General features: G+C 30.5%; 2 protein-coding genes across 3 annotated transcripts; both read left to right on the plus strand.

The window, feature by feature from the left end:
* The first annotated feature begins 3,334 nt into the window (after nucleotides 1-3,334).
* LOC8284105 (tropinone reductase homolog At5g06060-like) lies at nucleotides 3,335-5,799 on the plus strand. The gene is made up of 5 exons (XM_025157573.2): nucleotides 3,335-3,816; nucleotides 3,906-4,113; nucleotides 4,224-4,443; nucleotides 4,536-4,642; nucleotides 5,305-5,799. Exons 1-5 carry the CDS (start codon nucleotides 3,638-3,640, stop codon nucleotides 5,482-5,484), a joined length of 894 nt encoding a protein of 297 aa, XP_025013341.1. The 5' UTR covers nucleotides 3,335-3,637; the 3' UTR covers nucleotides 5,485-5,799.
* Nucleotides 5,800-6,523: 724 nt separating this feature from the next.
* LOC8284104 (transcription initiation factor TFIID subunit 4b) lies at nucleotides 6,524-11,526 on the plus strand. 2 transcript variants are annotated; one of them, XM_015720036.2, is made up of 14 exons: nucleotides 6,524-6,727; nucleotides 6,803-6,887; nucleotides 7,156-7,613; nucleotides 7,707-7,802; nucleotides 7,896-8,786; nucleotides 9,232-9,356; nucleotides 9,489-9,576; nucleotides 9,689-9,824; nucleotides 9,954-10,009; nucleotides 10,079-10,135; nucleotides 10,215-10,355; nucleotides 10,518-10,583; nucleotides 10,674-10,929; nucleotides 11,013-11,526. In XM_015720036.2, exons 1-14 carry the CDS (start codon nucleotides 6,689-6,691, stop codon nucleotides 11,183-11,185), a joined length of 2,667 nt encoding a protein of 888 aa, XP_015575522.2. In that variant the 5' UTR covers nucleotides 6,524-6,688; the 3' UTR covers nucleotides 11,186-11,526. The 2 variants fall into 2 exon arrangements, with proteins under 2 accessions (XP_015575522.2, XP_015575523.2); XM_015720037.2 differs by having other exon boundaries at nucleotides 11,016-11,526.
* The last annotated feature ends 10,375 nt before the right edge of the window (nucleotides 11,527-21,901 follow it).

The raw sequence follows: 21,901 nt of genomic DNA on the forward strand, positions 1-21,901 counted from the left end.
TATATTTGTAATATAACTTTAGCTGGTGTTTTTTTTTTTTGGCCAAATGCATATTTGGATACTTGAACTTTGACCATTTAATCACTTTAACACCTTAACTTTCAATTTAACCTAATGAACACTTCAACTCGTAATTTTCATAATGTTTAAGCACTTTCTGACATATAGCTTTATTTAACATGTACACGTGTATTATGCATAAGTATTTTAATATTATCATTAAATAAAGTTCGGGTGTCTGTTAGGTTAAAATAAAAACTAGAAGTGTTTAATAGATTATAAAAATAAAATTTGGGTGTTAATTAAGTTAAATTGAAAGTTAAAATGTTAAAATAATTAAATAATTAAATTTTAGGTGTCTAAATATGCATTGTGCCTGTAAGGACAATTCGTATTATATTTATTATATCAATTAATGAATTTGATATTTATTAATGATGAATATTCATTAATAAATTAATAAACTTTATGCGTATGAATGATGAATGCTTATGTCATTTATAAAATCATTTCAATATTCATGAAAAATACTTTCATAAAAAATCAATATTATTTCATCTGAAAATAAATTTTCATAGTGATATGAGGAATATATATAAGGTTATAACTACTGAATTAATAAGAATAAATTAATGAATATGCAAATTATAAATGATAAACATCTAAAAATTGCCAGAATAAAAAATGGACATCATTACAATAACAATGAATTTTTTGTCTCTAAATAATAAAGACTAATGTCCATCATAAAAAAAAGTAATTCTTTTAGTTATGGAATTATCGAAATTGTAAATTTTTTTAAATATATAAAAATTAATTCATTCACTAATAATAGAATTTCTTTAGCATATGAAGACTTCCTAAACATTATAATATATTAATTTTAATAAATAATTTATTTTATCATTTATCGAAAGTACATCAATTTTTAATTATTTTGGAATATGACTAATTGAAAATTTTTAAAAAATATATTAACAATTATGTTAATTTTTAAAATTTTATTTACTTATAAAATGAACCTACATAATTATATAATAGCTGACTTAATTAATTTATAATTCTTTAGTATTATTATTAATTTTTATTAATTAATTTTACTATTTAAAAGAAAATGCAACCGAGTTAACAATTATGTTAATTTTAAAATTTTATCTACTTATAAAATAAAGTTACATAATTATATAAAAAATCTGACTTAATTAATATATAAGTTTTGAGTATAATATTAATTTTTATAATTAATTTTATTATGATTTTTCTTAAAAGATAAGCAATCAAATGCGACAGTCTCCAAACTACTGAGTATGAATGGATCGTAAATAAATTAATTTTAATTGAATCTAACTATTAGCATGACTTAAATTAAGTTAATAGATTTTACCTTTTTACATTATAAACTTTTTTATATTCTCTTATTTATCGGACGTGGAATAACTCATATATTTTTCGATATAAGAAAATAAGAATTAATTGTTGGTTTCATGCTAGTGTACTAGTAGGCAGAGACCCTATTCAAGCTGAAGCTCCGCTGGACTTAACCAAGTGTTTTAATTAAGTTAACTTGTCTTGATATTTGTCTCTTTTGAGTTGATGCATATGGGTTTTGATTTAGCAGTCGTCTTCTTGCTTTTCATTTCATGCCAGGATAATCCCTGGCAGTAGGGTGTTTGCGGTTGGTTTGGCTTGTTAGGGGACAAAGGACACTGTTAGGAGTAAACTGTGCTGCTCGTTGGTTCATCAAAAAAACCATCGTCGTTGAGCTTGTAATATCCTCTTACAACCTTGTGAGCATGGTAGGGACTCAGGGATTGATGCAATATGGTAAGCTTTTCCCCTTCTTTTTTCTTTTTTGTCTGCTCCTGTAATGTCTAGAAGAGTCCATAAAATGGCCAGTGGCTGCTACATTATTAATAAAATCAATATGACCAGTTTTATAATCTCGTTATCTACTAGAACTAGTCAATATAACATTATTTTGTATTTGTATTTGAATATTGACTTCATTGAGTTTATTTCTCACATCCCTCGTAATTTAAGAGTATGAACAAACTCGTATGATTATTCTAAAAAAAATTAAAATATAATAGAGTGTCGTATCGATATAGTATCTTATCCTATGTCAATACATGATATATTAAAAATATATTATTTTATTAAAAATGTCGGTATTTTTTAACTAATAATTTTCTTTCTCGATCAATTATATAATTTAATACACAGATCGTCATTTTTCATGGGCTTTCAATTTAAAATGGTCTCAAAGATTTTTCTGGAAATGCAATCAAATTTGAAGTGATTTTGTACTAGAAATTGAAGTGTAAAGACAAAGGTGGAGATTTTGTACTAAGATGAGAGCAAGTGATTTTATCTTCTCGAGAAGTGACTTACAACAGCTCAAAAACCACATCATTCTCTTGCATTGCTTCACCATTTTATATTACATGTGCCTCAATTATTCTTGTTTATATGAAATAGTCTTCCTTGGTTCCTCTGAATCTGGCCATGACATGATTGGCCAATCAAGTGATGGGATTTTATTGAGCCGCCACCAATTGGGAGAGTCCGCCGGGCGAATTACTTAATCCTGAACGACTTGATTAAAAAAAAAAAAACAAAGAAAAGAAAAACTGGAGCTACCGACAATGAAGAAACCTAATGTCAGCAGGCAATCAAAACAGTAATAGAAGAACTTAATTTTTGCAGCCATAATAAACGATATTCAGAGAAAACTATTCAGTTTGCTTAGTTCTGTCCATACTTCTGAGAGAGAAAAGAATTGAAAGAAAACGATAAATATTGAATAAGATCTCTCCATATTTGCATAGTTTGTTATTATTTTTTAAAATATTATAAATCTTTAAATATTAAAAAATTATTAAATTATATTTATAGATTTTATTTTATAATCGAAATAATAATAACAGTCGTGTAACGCATAAATAAACGACTAGTTTATATGATTTTATATTATCATTTAAAAAAAATTGCGTTATTTTCAAAACTCTCATACAAATTTTGCAATATCTTTTTAATTCTATAGTATTTTTCATGAAACATAAAAAATGAATGAATATACAACCAACAACAATATTTTCTATTGTAAAATTAAAATATGATAAAAATGAATCAATAATTTTTACTTATATCATGCGTATACGTTGCAATATAAAAAGATGACACATATAAATGGGTGTTTTACCTTTTCAATTTGAATAATTAATATATATTTAATTATTTAAAAATAATAAATATGCGTCGTTTATTTATTGAGCTAGTGGATATATAAGATGTGCACCTAAGCATGTATTTTCCAAAATAAAAACTGGGTGTATATCCGAAACAGACAAACAACCTTATATAATCTGCAGTTCTATCATATCACGAGCATCATTGTAAGAATATCAGCAATAACTGCAAGGCCTCTGACCACCGAGGGTCAAGGAATGACTGCCCACAACACTTGTTCAACGGAAGGAACTTGTTCTTCTTAACCAACAATATAAATATCTGTTACAATTTCTCATTGTTTTTCAGTCTTTGTTGTTTTTCTTGGAATTGTTTCTGGTATTCTTTCTCTAGCATGGCAATTCAACCATATTAGTTCATTGAATCTGAATACATCAACCTGTCAGGCATGGCTTTGCATTGCATTGCTCCAATTTCGGTTCCAATTTCTACAGCTTGCAAACCAAGTAAGTTGGGTCGGTTCAATATATCATGCTCAAGCCTTCCAACTCGAACTATGCACAAGGATACTAGGTGGTCTCTTCATGGAAAAAGTGCCCTTGTCACTGGGGGAACTAAAGGAATTGGGTTGGTATTGTACTCTTTCTTTCCTGTGTCAATTGCTGCTGCTCTACTTTTCTGATCTTTCTGATATTCTTGCTTCTTAATGAGATCAGATATGCTATTGTAGAAGAATTGGCAGCACTTGGTGCAACTATACATACATGCTCGAGGAATGAAAGCCATCTAATGGAATGCATAAACGATTGGCAAGCAAAAGGTTTTGAAGTGACTGGTTCAGTATGTGATGTATCCTCAGGAGTTCAGCGACAAAAGCTATTAGGTTCAGTTGCTGATGAGTTTGATGGAAAGCTCAACATACTTGTAAGAGTTTCCCTTTAGTAATTCCATCCATGTTTATACATAAACTAATTAATCACCTCCAAATATGTTCTCTAACACTTTTTTTTCTGGCATCTCTATCTTGTTTATAGATAAACAATGTGGGAACAAACCCAAGAAAATCAACACTAGATGTGAACGCAGAGGACTTCTTATTCACAATAAGCACTAACCTTGAATCTGCATATAACATTTGCCAACTTGCACATCCGCTCTTGAAAGCATCAGAAGGAGGAGCAAGTATTGTTTTTATATCTTCTGTTGCTGGTGTTGTATCAGTAAATACTGGATCCATATATGCTGTAACTAAAGGTATTTAGCTATTATTACATTTTACCGTGATTCTTCCAAAGCTTTCCTGAAAGGATATTATACTGTGATAATAAGGGGTGATCATGATGCAGGAGGCATGAACCAACTTACAAAGAGCTTGGCATGTGAGTGGGCTAAAGATGATATAAGGACTAACTGTGTTGCTCCTTGGGCTACCAGAACTCCACTTACTGAAGCTGTAATATGTCATTAACATTCCTGTTTCTATAATGTCAAGTTATTCCGCGATATTCAACCGTCGCTTTCATCAATGAAACGATGATATTTAATTTTATTCTTATATATTAATCTTATCTCTAAAATTAACTATTACGATGATATTTAATTTTATTCTTATATATTAATCTTATCTCTAAAATTAACAAAATAGTTGAAAAATCAACTAAACAGTTAATTTTTAGAGACAATGATATGAAAAAAATGTCATCATTTCATGGAACGAGTCTTTTAAATTCATATAGTAATTTTTCAATTAACTGGCATAAAAAAATAGAAAAAATATCAAAAATACTTATTATATTTTTTATTTCTTATCACAATCGTTTTAATACCCTAAAATATGAAAGATAGGGTTTTCTTTCTTTCAAATTTAGAATTTTGGTTGATTTTTGGTCTTTTTCAATTGTTTTGAGTAAAACAAGAAAATAATCGAAAATAATAGAGAAACAACTGAAAAATAATAACACCGTAAATTTAAAAATTTAGAGTTTAAAATACTATATTTCTTTAAAAAAAATTACACAGTAAAAATGATATTTTTATTAATTTTAGTATATTTTTAGAAAATCTGCAGGAGAGTATATTATCTTATTGGGTTTATGGCACTTGTTTGTATTTCAGGTTCTTAGTGATGAGCATTTCTTGAAGTCAGTTGTGGCTCAAACCCCACTTAAGCGTGTCGGAGAGGCAGAGGATGTCTCTTCACTCGTAGCATTCTTATGTCTGCCTGCAGCCTCCTACGTAAATGGGCAAGTCATTTGTGTAGATGGAGGGATGACAGCCAACGGCTTTACTTTCTGATGGATTCCTACGAGAAATAATTACACACAATCATTCTTGATTTTGCATTGATCTTCAAAACATTGCAATGTAAACCACAAAATTTTGCTTGATTTCCTTGGCAAATTTTGTACTTTTTACAAGTTTAGGTACCCCTGTAATAGACAATAAACAAGTATGGAAGGTAATTCCTGACAAACTCTTGAATCTCATCATAGATGATTTCACCGCATGTGGTAATTACCATTGCGTGAGACACTAAGAGATTTACCATTTGCCAAGCTCCCTTTGATAAATGGGTTTGGCAATAAGATACTTCTTTTGGTTTTCTTTGCACTTCATGGTGGCTACGTTTCAATTATAAGGATCGAACTATGCAATAGAAAACGATACATATTATGAGTATTCTAAATGTTTAACATATATTCTATTATTTAAAACTAATAAATATGTATCAATCATTTATCGGTTTGATGTATAGATAAAAATGTATATTAAATTTAAATAATTTATTTTTTTAAAAAAATCTCGACAAAAGTAAAAATGCTCCAAGTTCTACTTTATTCTAATTTGTTAAAAAATTCTGATTAAATCTTGAATATTTTTAGGTGGAAATTTTACATAGAGAATAAACTGATAATTAAAAGGTAAAATGTTAGTAAAATGTTACTTTATTATAGTTTGTTAAAATTTAGTATTTAAAGTTAATGGCGAGTAGCTATTTGATTTGTTAATTTATTTTTAAAAATGAACTACGGTGTTACCCCTGATATAAGAATTTCAATGTATTTGAAATATTTAATTTTAATATTATTAATTTTATTTTTCATTAGATAATTATTATAATAAACTTGAGAAACTCTTATAACTAATAACTATGGTTAAACAACTTCACATAAAAGAATTAACATATTACAAATTAAAAGAGAAAAATTTTAGAAAGGCCTTTTTAGCAAAGAAAAAGCAAAACGTTGAGTTTTGCTTTAATATGCTTAGTCAGCATATGTTAATATAAATTTTATTATTATAATAATAAACCTATTTAAAAAAAGAAAAGCAAATCAGAGAGAGCAATTTGATTCTCTCTGTATAAATAACTTCATATTCTTTAATTTTCTATCTTTTTATTCATTATTATTTTCTTAAAGAAAATTACTAACACATACAAAACCGTAATATAGAGAATATCAATTGATTTCGGGGAGGCAGAGATAGTAACAGAATCATGGACCCTTCGATAATGAAGCTCATGGAAGAAGACGAGGTAAGAAAGTCGGTGGATTTTGAGTTTTTAGGTTTAACAAAAATGGGGATAATAATTAACGTTTGTTTCTAACAGGACGAAAGTATGCATTCAGGTGCTGATGTGGAGGCTTTTCAGGCTGCGCTAAATCGAGATATTGGAGGAGATGCTCAACCATCTGGTATTTCGAGTTTTTTTTTTTTTTTTTTTCTGGAAATGGGTTTCTGTTTAATTCACTTCTTTGTTTGGTAGAATATGTAATTTCTATTTGTTTGTTTGGTTTCAATAATGCAGTTTTATACAAATAAAAAGATGACTGATAGTTAGTTGTTTTAATTCTGAAAGGAATTAGGAACATTAGTTGAATTGTTATGGAGATAATGTGGCATCATAGGTTTTGTTTTTCCCTTTCTGGTTTATATGTAACATCTGCAATTTATAAATTACAGTATTGTCCAATGAAACCAGTCAAATCCCAAGTTTAGCATATCCAAATTGGCAACAGAATGAAAATACTAATGTTTCAACTCAGCAACAACAAACAGCAGGAACAACAACGCAGCAGCAGCACTTATTAGTAACAGAGATAAAGCAGCATGGGTCTGCTGGTGAGAATCAGCCACTACGGAATGTTGTCAAACGGGAATCTACTGCCCTCCCATTACATCAGAAACAACCCCAAGGAAATATTGGAATCCAGACATCTGGAAGAACTCCTTTGCCAGTATCTGAGCCTGAGAAAATGCAAGTTTCAGACACTGAATCCCAATACTTGAAGGTACAGAAGATGGGTAATCAACAAACTATGGGCATGAAGCTATCATTTGAGTCATTGCTCCCTTTTTTAAAGCCCCATCTTGATAAAGACAGAGAGATGCACCTTCAAACTCTGTTTGACGAACTCAGGGTGGGTCTGTGACATGAATTTGCATTATTCTTTTTTATTTTTTCGTGATTTTTTCTTGTATTTTATCCTGATTTTCTTCTTTTCTATTGTTAGAAAAGTAAAATTGTGAAAGAACAATTTGTCAGGCTTATGAAAGGTATTGTAGGGGAACAAGCCCTTAGATTGGCACTTGCACAATTGCAATCTCAGGTAATAAAGGGACAGTTTGATTTAATAATATCGAACAATTTAGGAATGATCTCCTTGACATTGAGCTAAAAAGCAATCCGACTTTACATGCAGCCAGGTTCTAACCAATCGCAGTTACAATCTCAAGCTTTTGCACCTCAACACAATGTGAGGATGCCTATTAGTGCTACTGTGTCTTCTGCAGTCCAAGCGCAGGCTGATTCTAGCTGTCCGTCTGCAGAAAATAATGCTCAGAAATCTCAAGAGGTGGAATGCCAGCCGAACTCTCATGGAATGCAAGTAAGCCAGTTGTCTTCCTCCAGTACCAGGGCACTCAGTCAAGATAGCAACTGTTCTTTGATCTCAGTGCCAGGCCATAATAAGCAGCAGCAGCAGGAACAGCAACATTTGCACTTTCCACAGAATTCCTTTCCAATGTATGGTAATAATAGTGGTACTCATCGCCCATATTCTGGAACAAACTTCAATACTTCAGGGTCATCCATGAGGCCACAGTCTCATGATTTACAAATGAGGAAAATATCACATCCAACCACTGGTGCAACTCAAATAGGAGGTTCAGCGCAGGCAATGGACATGATAAAGGTGTCAAAATTTGAGAGACCAAATTCTGGTACTGATCCCAATAAAGTACAAAGTGGTTCTGCGGCCCAATATACAAACAAATCGGCATTACAACCAAATTCAGCTCCATGGCAACCACCCACAAACAAAGAGCAAAAATCTTCTCCATTTCCATCAAAAAATTATGTGAAACAAGAACCTGTTGAACAGGCCACCGAGCAGCATCAGAAATCCCAGTTATCTAACCCTCAGGATTTGTCTGCTGCACCAGTTGAACAGGGGAATGCAGTGACAAGCAATTTAAAGGTCGACTCTTTAGAGAAGCAGTCTTCTAAAGTTGGTATCTCTATACCTAGTAGTATGGTGCCCTCAAGTTCAGTTTCTACTTCCATTGCGACCCGATTGGACCCTATCATCCAGGTAATCTTCTCTTGTGTTATTTGAGGTTTCATTTTTAGTCTTACTGATGTGATTCAAAACCATGGATGGGTGTGTTATAGTTTGGGTCAAGAACTACCCATCAACAATGAAACAAAAGGGTTTAGTAGCAACTAGCAAGAACATTGTTATCCAGAAAACAGCACAATTATTAGAAATTCTATCGACAGAAAACTGAATAATTCAAATTATAGGCCTTGATGTTAGAAAATCTAATTAATACTAAACCTTTAAGAAGTTGGTTTTTAAAACTATTCCTAATCCTCCATAAACTAATTAAGAAGCTGTCTTTCGAGATCTTTTGTTGTCTGCATCATGACTAATTTGATGATAGTAAATTTTCTCTGTAACCTTGAGATTTTCTTTATTCTAACTCATCTACTCATTTGTTGATGACCAAAATCCTTCTCATTTTCACACTTAACAGGTTGGCTCTCAAATCCAATCTATAGCTGCTTCTCCTGGAGTTAATGCAAGAACACCTCCAAAAAAGCCTTTAATTGGCCAAAAGAAGCCGCTTGAAGCACTTGGTTCATCACCACCAATGTCGAGGTGAACTAGCTTCTTCTTCCAACTGTTGTATGTGTTGAGAATGGTTTCAGATTGCCTGTTGATATTTTCTTTATCCTTGATGAAAAATTTTATTATACATTCTTTAGAACATAATATATAGATCCTATACAGTAAAAAGCAAAAAATATCAGTGGCCTCTTCGGATCAAAGCATTGAACAGCTCAATGATGTCACTGCTGTCAGTGGAGTTAATCTAAGAGTATGTATTCTTTTCTATCAATATGCTTGTCTAAAAGTATAAAATATGATGTATGTTGCCTGTTTCTTTAAAATATTTTCATAAGTCTTCTGACACTTGCTTTATTGAATAGGAAGAAGAAGAACAACTATTTTCTGGGTCCAAGGAGGACAGTCGAGTTTCAGAAGCATCTCGGAGGGTAGTGCAAGAAGAAGAAGAAAGACTGATTTTACAGAAAACTCCACTGCAGAAAAAAGTGGCAGAGATCAGTTAAGTTCTTTTCCCATCACTATTCTTATGTGTGATTTAGAACTCCTCATCGATGCACTTTCAAATCTATGAAATGAGCAAATGTCCGTAGGATAGCTTTTAATATCTGGCATGCCTCCCTATTCCAGTGGCCAAATGCGGTTTGAAGTATATCAACAGTGATGTGGAGAGATGCCTGTCCTTGGTGAGATGCTAGCTCCTTAGTCCTTATATGATAACTATGAGACCTTGTCTTATGAAACTGAATCTTCAGTGCGTGGAGGAAAGAATGCGTGGGTTAGTAAGTACCCTGATCAGGCTATCAAAGCAGGTCAGTTTTGATTTTCTGATTATTCTTTAGCTTCTTGTCTTTCTTTATACTTTTCCTGATTTCAATTGGATGGCTGCAGCGGATTGATGCTGAGAAACCTAAACACCGGACTGTAATTTCCTCGGATGTTCGGCAACAGATCATGACAATGAACCGGAAAGCTAAGGAAGAATGGGACAAAAAGCAGGCTGAATCAGAAATGCTCCAAAAAGTTAATGAAGTGGGTACCATGTGCATTGTATAACATGTTAACTAAACCTTTTATTGATTTTGTGGAAGCAAAGAACATTACACAAGGAGGCATAACCATCTATGTGCTGAAAAATCTCCATGTTTAAGTGTACATTCCTTAAATATCGTGGCCTGATATCTGTGAATACAGCCTGAGGGTGATACTGGAGCAGAAGGTGACAAGGAGAAAGACGAAGGTCGTGCAAAACCAGTTAAGGTATAAACTGGTTCCATAACTAAGCATTAAAAGTTTGCTTTCAAGTAAAATAAAGGAGTATCTAAGAACAAGAGAATATTATTAATGCAGGCAAGCAAGGAAGAGGATGACAAAATGAGGACTACAGCTGCAAATGTTGCTGCCCGAGCTGCTGTTGGTGGAGATGACATGCTGTCAAAGTGGCAACTCATGGTTGAGCAAGCCCGCCAGAAACGTGAAGCTGGGCCAGAGGCTGCATCAGGTATACAGTCAGCTAAAGATGTTTTCGGCAAGCCTCTATTAACATCTGGAAAAGCTGTGAAGGATGGTCAGGAACCAGAAAAGAGGAGCGCTGCAGTTACCTCCAGTAAGTTTGAGAACTTGTGAGCATATGCTAATAGTGGGGTATGTTCCATTATTTTACGTTTTTACCTTAATTTCTCCTTTCAGCAGGGGCTAGGAGATTTGGAAGGAACCAATCAGTTGCGCCACAAACTAGGCCGGCTCGTTCCATATCTGTTAAGGATGTAATTGCAGCACTGGAAAGAGAACCCCAGATGTCAAAGTCTACTTTGATATATCGCTTGTATGAGAGAATGCAATCTGATGCACTAATAGAATAGTATGTTTGGGCCTGTCCCAGGAGACGCCATTGGTTGATGCTGACACAGTATAGATTCGTCTGGTGTAGCAGCACTGCTAGTTTACTGCAGGAAATAGACTTGGCTATTGTATCAGACACAGCACTGCTGAGACCTAGTGTAGTAACGGGGCCTGGAAGTTGGGACAAAGACGATACTGACTTGCTGACCAGAAGTTCTTCTTGATTCAGTGTTCTCTTCTGGCTCATTCCTCGTGACCTATTTAACTGCAAGAGCAGTATTTGGGTCATTATGCTATGAGCACAACTAAATTGGTTAATCAAGTTTTGCTATGAGAAAATTTGCAGCTGCGTTGATTCTAATAATTTTTCAATTAAGTCCCTCTGAAACATTTGATCGAAAAAAAAGAAAAAAGAAAAAAGAGGCCATCAGCTATAGTATCCGAGTTAAAATCGGCTTGATGACCATAATCGGTTCTTTTCGGTTTTAAGTACTTAGCAAATTAATTGTTTTAGTTTACATTGATTTTGAACCGAATCGAACCAGACCGACCAGTGCACCCCCAGCTCACAACTTGGGTTTGATACATGTATGAACCAGTTACAGTTTTGTTTTAGCAGAGGTTCTCCACCATTTGAAATAAAGTGTTGGTGAAGGCTAAACCTCGAGAGAGTATTTGTACTCTAGTTCATCATGTTTTTCCGTCGCTAATAAGTATATATGATCTTGGATGTTAACCCATGGGAAGTCTTTTGTTCTTACTTTGAATATTAATTTTAGCAAAAAATATATTTTGTAGTCAGATATTTTTACATTTATTAGATTGTGATTTTTTCATGATAAAGAAATATATTTTTTTCTTGCACTTTTATATTTTACTATTTAATGACATTTGATAGAATAAGATGGTCAAGTAAATCGAACTATCAAGACTTTAATCCAATGGCATAAGATCTGTCATTAGAACAGTCGAGATCTTAATAAAAAGTCGGCTTAAATCTCAAATTGCTCGGAAAACTAATAAAAAAAACGTAAAATCTTACCATATCGTCATAAGGACATAGAGTAGCCATGTTTTCCTATTTTCAAGGCAACTATAACAAAATTGCTGAGCTGGAAATATATTTTTTCCCTTTCTAATTCATCTCCTAAAATCACTTCAAAACCTTAACTTGATCGTTGGAATGTCATTTTAGACACAAATTCCAATGGCTCTGACAGGCCACTCTTATCTAACCGCAAGAATGCTTCAAGCATATCTAAATCATTATTAATGTTTAACTTTCAATAATAAATCAATCCAATCAATTATCAACATATTTATATAAGTATAAGAATTTTAGACAAGAAATTTTGTAAAATCCATGATTTAGTTTAAGTCGATCGTTTTATAAGTTAAAAATAGTCTAAATCTATGGATTTTAAAAAATCTCTCATTTTTTAGATTTTAATTTCCAATCTAAAATATAGCAAAGTCCAAAATCTACAATTTTAACGATAGATTATTATATTATTTTTTTTATTCAAGTACTGCACCTAGTAAATTTATCTTATCCCAAAATTATTCCTAACTTTAAACCAAAATCTATCCTTTTTATATTTAATCTAGACGATAAAATTTTAAAATTTATAGATTTTAAATCCATTAATTTCGATTAAATCTATGTATTCCAAAATTCCTTGGCCCAAATGATACTACTTGAGAATGATTTTTTTCATAGAAAATGATTTATTTTTTTGTGATAAAAAAATATCTTACATTTTATTTTCTTGTAATTCTATACCCTACTACTTAATATCATTAATATTTTATAATAAAATATAAACTTAAATCAATCAAATCAACTATTAAAATTTTTTTTATAAATATAATTATTTTATTTTATTTTATTTTTAAAAAAATTATATATAAATTTTTTATTTAATATAAGTTCAATATAGTTGTCGGATGCTCAACCACTTAATAAAATAATTTTATTATTAAAAATAAATATTATACTAATATTAAAACAGCAAAAATGTAACAAAACCATTTATTTAAATGCAAAGCTATCAAAACACGGCAGTTGTTTTGTATTTATCCCTTATTTGTTGGAAGTTATCTGCATAAAATTCCACTTCTTAATGGGTGTATCATTATATCAACTTGAGATACTGAGTTATCTTCATAAATTCTTTCATTTTCTGCCTTTGATATTCATTCTTTTGGATTTGGTCCAACAGAAAATAATGTAGAAAGACCAATTATACATGAAAGTTTTGATTTCCATCACTGATTTCATACCCCAAATCTTTAGAAAAGAAATCTCTGTACAGAACTTGAAATGTTTTAGACGTTTTGGATCTGATACCTTGGCAACTTTTCATAAATACTCTAAAATCAATAAATAAAAAAATCATTTTTATCATGTAATTTAAAGAAAAACATAGTTTTTCTAATATATTTGTTAAATTTATGGCATAATTGTCTTTCAGTTGTTCTTTTAGTTATCGTTCAATCCAAAAACAACTAAAAAGAAATTTAAAAAAAAAACCGTATTTATAATATTTTAACACAGTATAAAAAAAGTAAATTTGATAAAACAATATAGATATTTTATTATTTTTCTTAAAATTTCAGAATATAAATATTAACCTTTAAAATTTGAAAGTATGGAAAAACAAAATTTGATTTATATTCTCAACTTTATTAAAATTGTTTGGCGATAGATTTTACTTTATAATTATTTTGAATGACTTGTAATAATGTATCACGAGTGTATTATATTTTATAAATCTATATCAATTGGTATTATTTTATTTTTTATAATTTATCATTTTTAATATTAAATTAGCTAATTAAATATTCATTAATAAAATATATTATTTTTATTATTTATTTATTTTTTATAATTTAATCAGTGATACTTTATTATTATAAACTTTACCAATATAATCTTAAAAAATGGTTTATAAAGTAAATGAATCAAAATAGTGCAGATTAATTAGCTATAATTTTTAAAATACTATTAGTATTATTGAAATTTATTCTATAAATTAGAAAGAAATTAAATACATTACATTACTCATTGAGGAAAGATTTGAACAAGTATTAAGAGATTTTGGGGGTTATGTTTACCATAAGCCTACCTATTGTTTATAAAAATAATATATGTTCTTATTTATTGAACAACTTATCCGTTTCTAATGTTTTTACCTCTCATCAAAAATATATATATATATATATATAAGAAAATGATTTCCAAAATCTTGAGGTTTCTGAAAATGTTCGAAAAAACTTCATTAATCTTTTAAAAGAAATTACCTCGAGAAAATATTTGATTCAAATAAAACTCATTTTCCCTGGTGATTTCTAAATAGAAACCATCGCTTTATTTGATACAGGAGCATACCTCAGCTGTATCAATTATGAGTTGGTTCCTAAAAGGTATCATCAAGAAACTAAAAAAAGGCTTACTTCAGCCAATAGTTCAAAGATTAGGATTGCGGGTAAAACTGAAGTTGCAATTCTAAATAATAATATTACTTTAAAAATATTTTTATTCTTACAAAGGATTTACAGCAAACAGTTATCTTAGGAACTCCTTTCATCAATTTAATTACTCCTTTCAAAGTAACTACTGCTGGTATTATTTTTAAAGCTAAAGATTCAAATATTATTTTTCCTTTTATAGAAAAACCCAAGAAAAGAAATCTCAATCTTATAAAAGCCCACTCAATTTATAATTTTGAGATAAATGCTTTGATTAAAGGAAAACAAACCCAGCTTTTCCACTTGAAACCAGATATGGGTTTGAAAAGGATCCAAAGTCAAATGCAAAATGATTTTGTCCAAAGAAAAATCTATGATTTGCAAAAAAAGATTGAAAATGAAGTTTGTTCTGATCTTCCAAATGCTCTTTGGAGATGAAAACAACATATGGTAGATTTACCATATGAAAAAGATTTTTCTGATAAACAAATTCTTACTAAAGCAAAAGAGTTTGATTACCAAATCCAGATCCCCCTGGTCATGTGCAGCTTTCTATGTCAATAAAAATAGTGAGATAGAAAGAGGAACACCTAGGTTGGTGATTAATTACAAACCTTTAAATAAAGCCCTAAAGTGTATTAGATACCCAATTCCAAACAAAAAGGATCTTCTTCAAAAGCTTCATTCTGCTTTTATTTTTTCAAAGTTTGATATGAAATCAGGATTTTGGCAAATCCAGATTCATCCAAAAGACAGGTACAAAACTACTTTTACAGTTCCATTTGGCCAGTACGAATGGAATGTAATGCCCTTCGGATTAAAAATTGCTCCTTCTGAATTTCAAAAGATCATGAATGACATTTTCAATCCTCATTCAAAGTTTTGCATTGTCTATATTGATGATGTATTGATATTTTCAAATTCTCTAGAGCAACATTTCAAACACTTGGAGACATTTATGGTCTCAGGAACATTGCCATAAAAATTCCACCATTGTTTAAACTAATAGGGGATCTTTGAAGTTTGGATTGAGCTTGTATCGAATTAGAAAAGCCAGGAATGGCTTTGTCCTTCGTTTTGAAGAAGAAAGGTATTAAACCAAGCTTGTTGGTAATCCCAATAGTTAAAAGAAGTGTTTAGGCTTGATGGGTAGGTTCTTTGGAGGGAAGTTGGAAAAGTGAGGGGTGCTATCCATCCACCAATAGAGCCGGTTTTAGTGAAGATCCGCTCATATGTTGCATGAGGGGCGGCAAAAGACGGCTTTGCCTGATGAGTGTAAATCCATTCCCTAATTTGTAGGGTGGAGGATTATTTGTATGGTGCATGTGGAATATTCGGGGTCTTTATGGTCTTTGTATTTTTTGAAGTGCTTGAACTTTGCAGAACTAGTTACCTCAAGGATAGAATGGTAGTAGGATTGAGGTTTTGAAATATTCCAGGGCTTAAAATACCATCTTAGAGGGAAAATCTTTGAAATCAGTTTTGAGGAGCTTTCTGTACAGAATCCTTCCTCAATAGTCAAAATGCTTTGAAAATTTTACTTTTCTATATACTCATTAGATTTGAAAAGTTTTATTTGTGACAAAACTATTTCTTGAGAGTTGGCTTTTGAAATACTTTGAGAGCTCTGAGATAGGTTTTGAGGGAAAATTTCTATCTCAGGTTTTGAAAAAGGGATAGAAAGTATACCTTTACCCTTGTTGGAAGAGAAGGATGTCTTTGGAGAGGATGTCTTTGGAGAGACTTCGGGGTGAAATTGTATAATTTGCTTTGAATATTCCTCGACCCTTTTTAGAAATTCAGGATCTTGTTGTGCAAACCACTCCTGAATTTGTAATTGTTGTTGTTGGGCCGGATCTACCTTGCTTTTGTCAATTTCTTCCTGGATGATTTCGGTCCAGGTTCGGATAGACTTTGAAGAGGAGGGTAAAATCTCCTTCTTTGGACTTTGGACAGGCTTTGAACTTACTGTCGATTTTTCTTCTTTTTCTTTTGACTTTCTTGGCATTTTTACTCCTATTTTTAAAGGAACTCTCTGGTTAGAAAGTCTGGAATTGAACTCGAATCTCTTCTAATGTATTCGATTTCAAAATCATTCCAGTGTGCAGAAGTAAACTGGACAATACATTCTTTGTTATTTTGGACTTGCTTAAGAATCCCACCATATCCTAGATTTGATGCATCAGTTTCAACAATTTTGAATGCAGATGGATCAGCTAGGTGTAAACATGGTATTTCAGAAACTTACTTTTTTATGCTTTGGACAATCTTTGTATGCTCATCGGTCCATGCAGGGGGGTTTTTCTTTAACCTATCATGTAGGAGATTTGCTAGACAGTTCAAATTTGGATAAAAATCCATCACATAATTTAAACTACCAAGGAATCTTTGTAATTGAGTTTTTTCCAAAATTTTGTTTGAAAATTTTGAAGTAAAGACTAGAGACCTTTCAATTCGGGTGATCCCAGGAGATATAGTGACCAAGAAATCTAATTTTTGTTTGGAATAAAGATATCTTGGATTTTGAAACCACTAAACCATTTTTCTTAACAACATAGAAAAATGTCTCCAAGTGTTTGAAATGTTGCTCTAGAGAATTTGAAAATATCAGCACATCATCAATATAGACAATGCAAAACTTTGAATAAGGATTGAAAATGTTATTCATGATCTTTTGAAATTCAGAAGGAGCATTTTTTAATCCGAAGGGCATTACATTCCATTCGTACTGGCCAAATGGAACTGCAAAAGCAGTTTTGTATCTGTCTTTTGGATGAATCTAGATTTGCCAAAATCCTGATTTCATATCAAACTTTGAAAAAATAAAAGCAGAATGAAGCTTTTGAAGAAGATCCTTTTTGTTTGGAATTGGGTATCTAATCCACTTTAGGGCTTTATTTAAAGGTTTGTAATTAATCACCAACCTAGGTGTTCCTCTTTCTATCTCACTATTTTTGTTGACATAGAAAGCTGCACATGACCAGGGGGATCTGGATTTGGTAATCAAACCATTTTGCTCTAAATCTTTTATTTCTATTCTACAATGACTTTCTAGGGTTTCATTCATTTGGATGGGTCTTGCTTTAGTAGGAATTTGTTTATCAGAAAAATCTTTTTCATATGGTAAATCTACCATATGTTGTTTTCGTCTCCAAAAGGCATTTGGAAGATTAGAACAAACTTCATTTTCAATCTTCTTTTGCAAATCAAAGATTTTTCTTTGGACAAAATCATTTTGCATTTGACTTTGGATCCTTTTCAAACCCATATCTTGTTTCAAGTGGAAAAGCTGGGTTTATTTTCCTTTAATCAAAGCATTTATCTCAAAATTATAAATTGAGTGGGCTTTTATAAGATTGAGATTTCTTTTCTTGGGTTTTTCTATAAAAGGAAAAACAATCTTTGAATCTTTAGCTTTAGAAATGATACCAGCAGTAGTTACTTTGAAAGGAGTAACTAAATTGATGAAATGAGTTCCTAAGATAACTGTTTGCTATAAATCCTTTGTAAGAATAAAAACATTTTTTAAAGCAATATTATTATTTAGAATTGCAGCTTCAGTTTTACCCGCAATCCTAATCTTTAAATTATTGGCTGAAGTAAGCCTTTCTTTAGTTTCTTGATGATACCTTTTAGGAACCAGCTCATAATTGATAAAGTTGAGGTCTGCTCATGTATCAAATAAAGCGATAGTTTCTAGTTGGAAATCATCAAGGAAAATGAGTTTTATTTGAATCAAATATTTTCTCGAGGTAATTTCTTTTAAAACATTAATGAAGTTTTCTGGAACACTTTTAGAAACCTCAAGATTTTAGAAATCATTTTCTTCTTCAGAATCAGAATCGCTATTCTGTTTAAGAATTAGACTTTAGAGCAAAACAGAATCATTTTATTGTTTTTCTTTCAAATCTTTGAGCTCTGTTTTGATGGCTTTGATTTCTTTCTGAAATTCTTGGATGGTAGGAAGAGGATTTTTCAGCTTTTTTCCTTTATCCAAGTTTATAGTAAGATCATAAGTATTCTTACTAGAAGAGGGGACAAGGGTTTCAGTTTTTAAGATTTCTTTCAAAACTTGTTTTTGGATTTGACGGTCATTAATATGCTTGACGGCTTCAAGAAGAGCTTCTTGTTGCCTAGTGAGCATATTAATATTCTTTGACATATCTTCAGAATCTGACTCAGAATATTCGGGTGAGGTTTTGATTTCATCAATTTGAAACTCTTCCTCACTATTTGAAAATTCTGATTCAGAGGAATCAACAAGAAGAGTTGAAATTTTTCTTAAAATTTCATCTTCTATTTGGAGCTCATGGAGTTTTTTAGAAAACTTGCAATACTTTGAACTATGGCCCTTCTTGTCACATTTGTAGCAAGTAATTTTGCTAAAATCTTTTTTGGGATTTTGTTTTGAAAATTTAGAAAAGGATGTCTTTTTGTAGAAATTCTCTTTGTTTTTTGGGAGTCCTTCTGTTTTTGAAAAATCATTTTTTCTTAAAAGATTTGTAAAAATCTTCTTTGCATTTTCCTTTGCAGACAGAGGAAGGCTCTATGGGATTATATTCAAACTGGTTGCAAAAACTACATAGTTCTTGCCTAGTCTTCTTCATTTCCCATTTGAGTTGTCTTTGAAGTTTAAGGTCATGGCAAATTTTCAATCCTTCTTTTTGGGTAAGGCTAACTAATTCACCATAAGTATAGAAATCATAAGGGATCTGGCCATTATGGGCTTCTCTTATGGTATTTCTAACTCTTTCACCTAATATCTTAGGTAAACCGGCCAAGAATTTTTCTTTCCAGAAAGGTTGGTTTGAATCTTCCTTAAGCATGACTCTGGTTAGGAAGGTATCTTTGTAAGCCTGGAAATTGCTAAGCTTTTTACAGGTTAGATTGCTAAGAAGCTCAGTATTCTTATCTTTTAGAAGAGAAGGGTCTCCTATGAAGTGGAGGGAAATCGTCAGGATTAAGGTTGACAGAGCATCCTCAATAGGATTTCCTAACTCATCTAAGATGGGGGTCCCTTATATTGTGGTTTGGATAGCACCTAGAATTTGGAGCTGTTGTGCTTGTATGAGATGGTAATCCCACCATCCTTTAAGCTGGCGAGAAAATCCAGCTATAAGGAGTTCAGCAATGGCTCTATCAGAGGTACCACTTTGGGTTTTGTAAGCATTGGCTACCATTGTCATCTATTGTAAGAGACCAAGGATATTGTATTCTGACACTCTATCTATATTCCATTCATAGACAGATGAGACATTGAATCTAGATTGGGTTAGGATATTATTTCTATTTTCTATTCCTAGATCTGGGGCAGTACTCCTAGGAGTATGCCAGGTCAATCTAGGGGTTTGCCATCCCAATCTGTTGATGTTGGAGGGTCTTTCAGTAACACTTTCGAGCTCCGAATCATTGGATTCATCGCATTGGGCTTTATCTATAGCACTGTTATTTCTACTACTTTGAGGAGTATCTGGCACTAAATTTTTGGAGGACTCAGAAGTGGCTAGTTTGCTAAGCTGTTCCCTGACTGCTCTAGCAAACTCAGTTTGCTTCTGAAATTGGTCTTGGCTAGGCTTTGAGATTTAGTAAGGTTTGAAGACTGGATTTTTGAGCTTTTCTGATTGGCTTATCTCTTTCGGATGATCAGTGTTGGGGATTGGAGAGGTGAAGACTACATGAGGTTTTTGGATTTGGCTTTCTATCCTAACAAGCTGCTTCCCTATTATGTTAAGATAGGTATTTGAGAAATTGTTCTACTGAACAATATTCTTGACATTCTTCTCAAGATCCTCTCCTATCAATTTGTAAGGTGTACCTTCTATTTCATTCTCTCCGTAAGGAATTGTTATCTTCCTAAGGGGAGGATGTTCAGACTAGATGGTTTGGTTTTCTCCGACCTTCCACTCTGGAGCCTTGTTTCTTACAGTGACAGGACTAATAAGCGTTTCTTTCTATATATATATATATATAAAGTAGGTTAAATTTTTCTATGGAACTCCATATGGCAAAATTTTATGGCATCATATATCATGTGTTTTCCAATAAAAAAAAATGATATGTGGCATATTTATAAAAATATTAATTACAAATATTTATAGAAAAAGTAAACATAATTTTAAATGTTAATAATAATTATGATAAAAATTTATAATTATTTAAATATAAGACTATTATATTATTAAAAAATAAATAAATAAATATAAAAATTATTATAGCTATTACATATTAATAATAAATTTTATTATTTTTATAATAAAATATATATTTATATTCATACATGTAAAAATAAATAATAATAATAATAATAATAATATAATAATAATTATTATAATAATTATAATATAAAAATATTAAATTTGAAACATAAAAATAATTAGTAGAAATTTTTGACATATTATAAAACTTACTGATACAATATAATGAATAGGAAAAGTTTCAATATATATATATATATATATATATATATATATATATATGAGAACTTATTAGTGCAAGAAATAGATAAAAAGATTAAGATTGACAATATATATATTTTTCATATATATTTATTTTAATATAAAATAAATACATAAATTTCATAAAAATACGTTATAAAAATATCAATATAGATATAAATAAAAATATTATAAGATAAAAAATTAATCTTTTATATATATTTATAAATTGAATTATATACAATATATAAGATAAAATTTTTGAATATAAAATAAGTAAAATAATTATGCAATAGTTTGAGTAATAAAATTACAATAAAAAAATACATATGACTTTAATGTGGCTTATATAAAAATTTATTATAATTTTAAATACTAATCAAATAAAATGGTAATATTAAATGTATTATAATATTAAATATGAATCAAATAAAATAATATTACTAAATATTTATTATAATTAAAAATAGTGATTACCTAATGCCACTAATTTATTATATCTATTATAAATTTTTTAATTATTTTTTATAACTATTAAAGTATATAGTTATATAAGTAAAATGATTAATATTAAATGTTTATTAAAATAAAATAATAACTAGATTAAATTATTATTTAATTTTTTCATAATATAATAATTTTTTTATTTTTTAAACTAAAACTTTATATAATATATTTATCAATAGTTATGCATTAGTACATGTATGTTGCTAATATATATATATATATATATATATATATATATATATATATATATAAAGAATGCTAAATTTTTCTATTAGGCTCCACTTGACAAATAAAATCACATCATATAAAGTTTCAATAAAAAAT

This window comes from Ricinus communis, chromosome 1 (genome assembly GCF_019578655.1).
Source record: "Ricinus communis isolate WT05 ecotype wild-type chromosome 1, ASM1957865v1, whole genome shotgun sequence".
Lineage (NCBI taxonomy): Eukaryota > Viridiplantae > Streptophyta > Magnoliopsida > Malpighiales > Euphorbiaceae > Ricinus > Ricinus communis.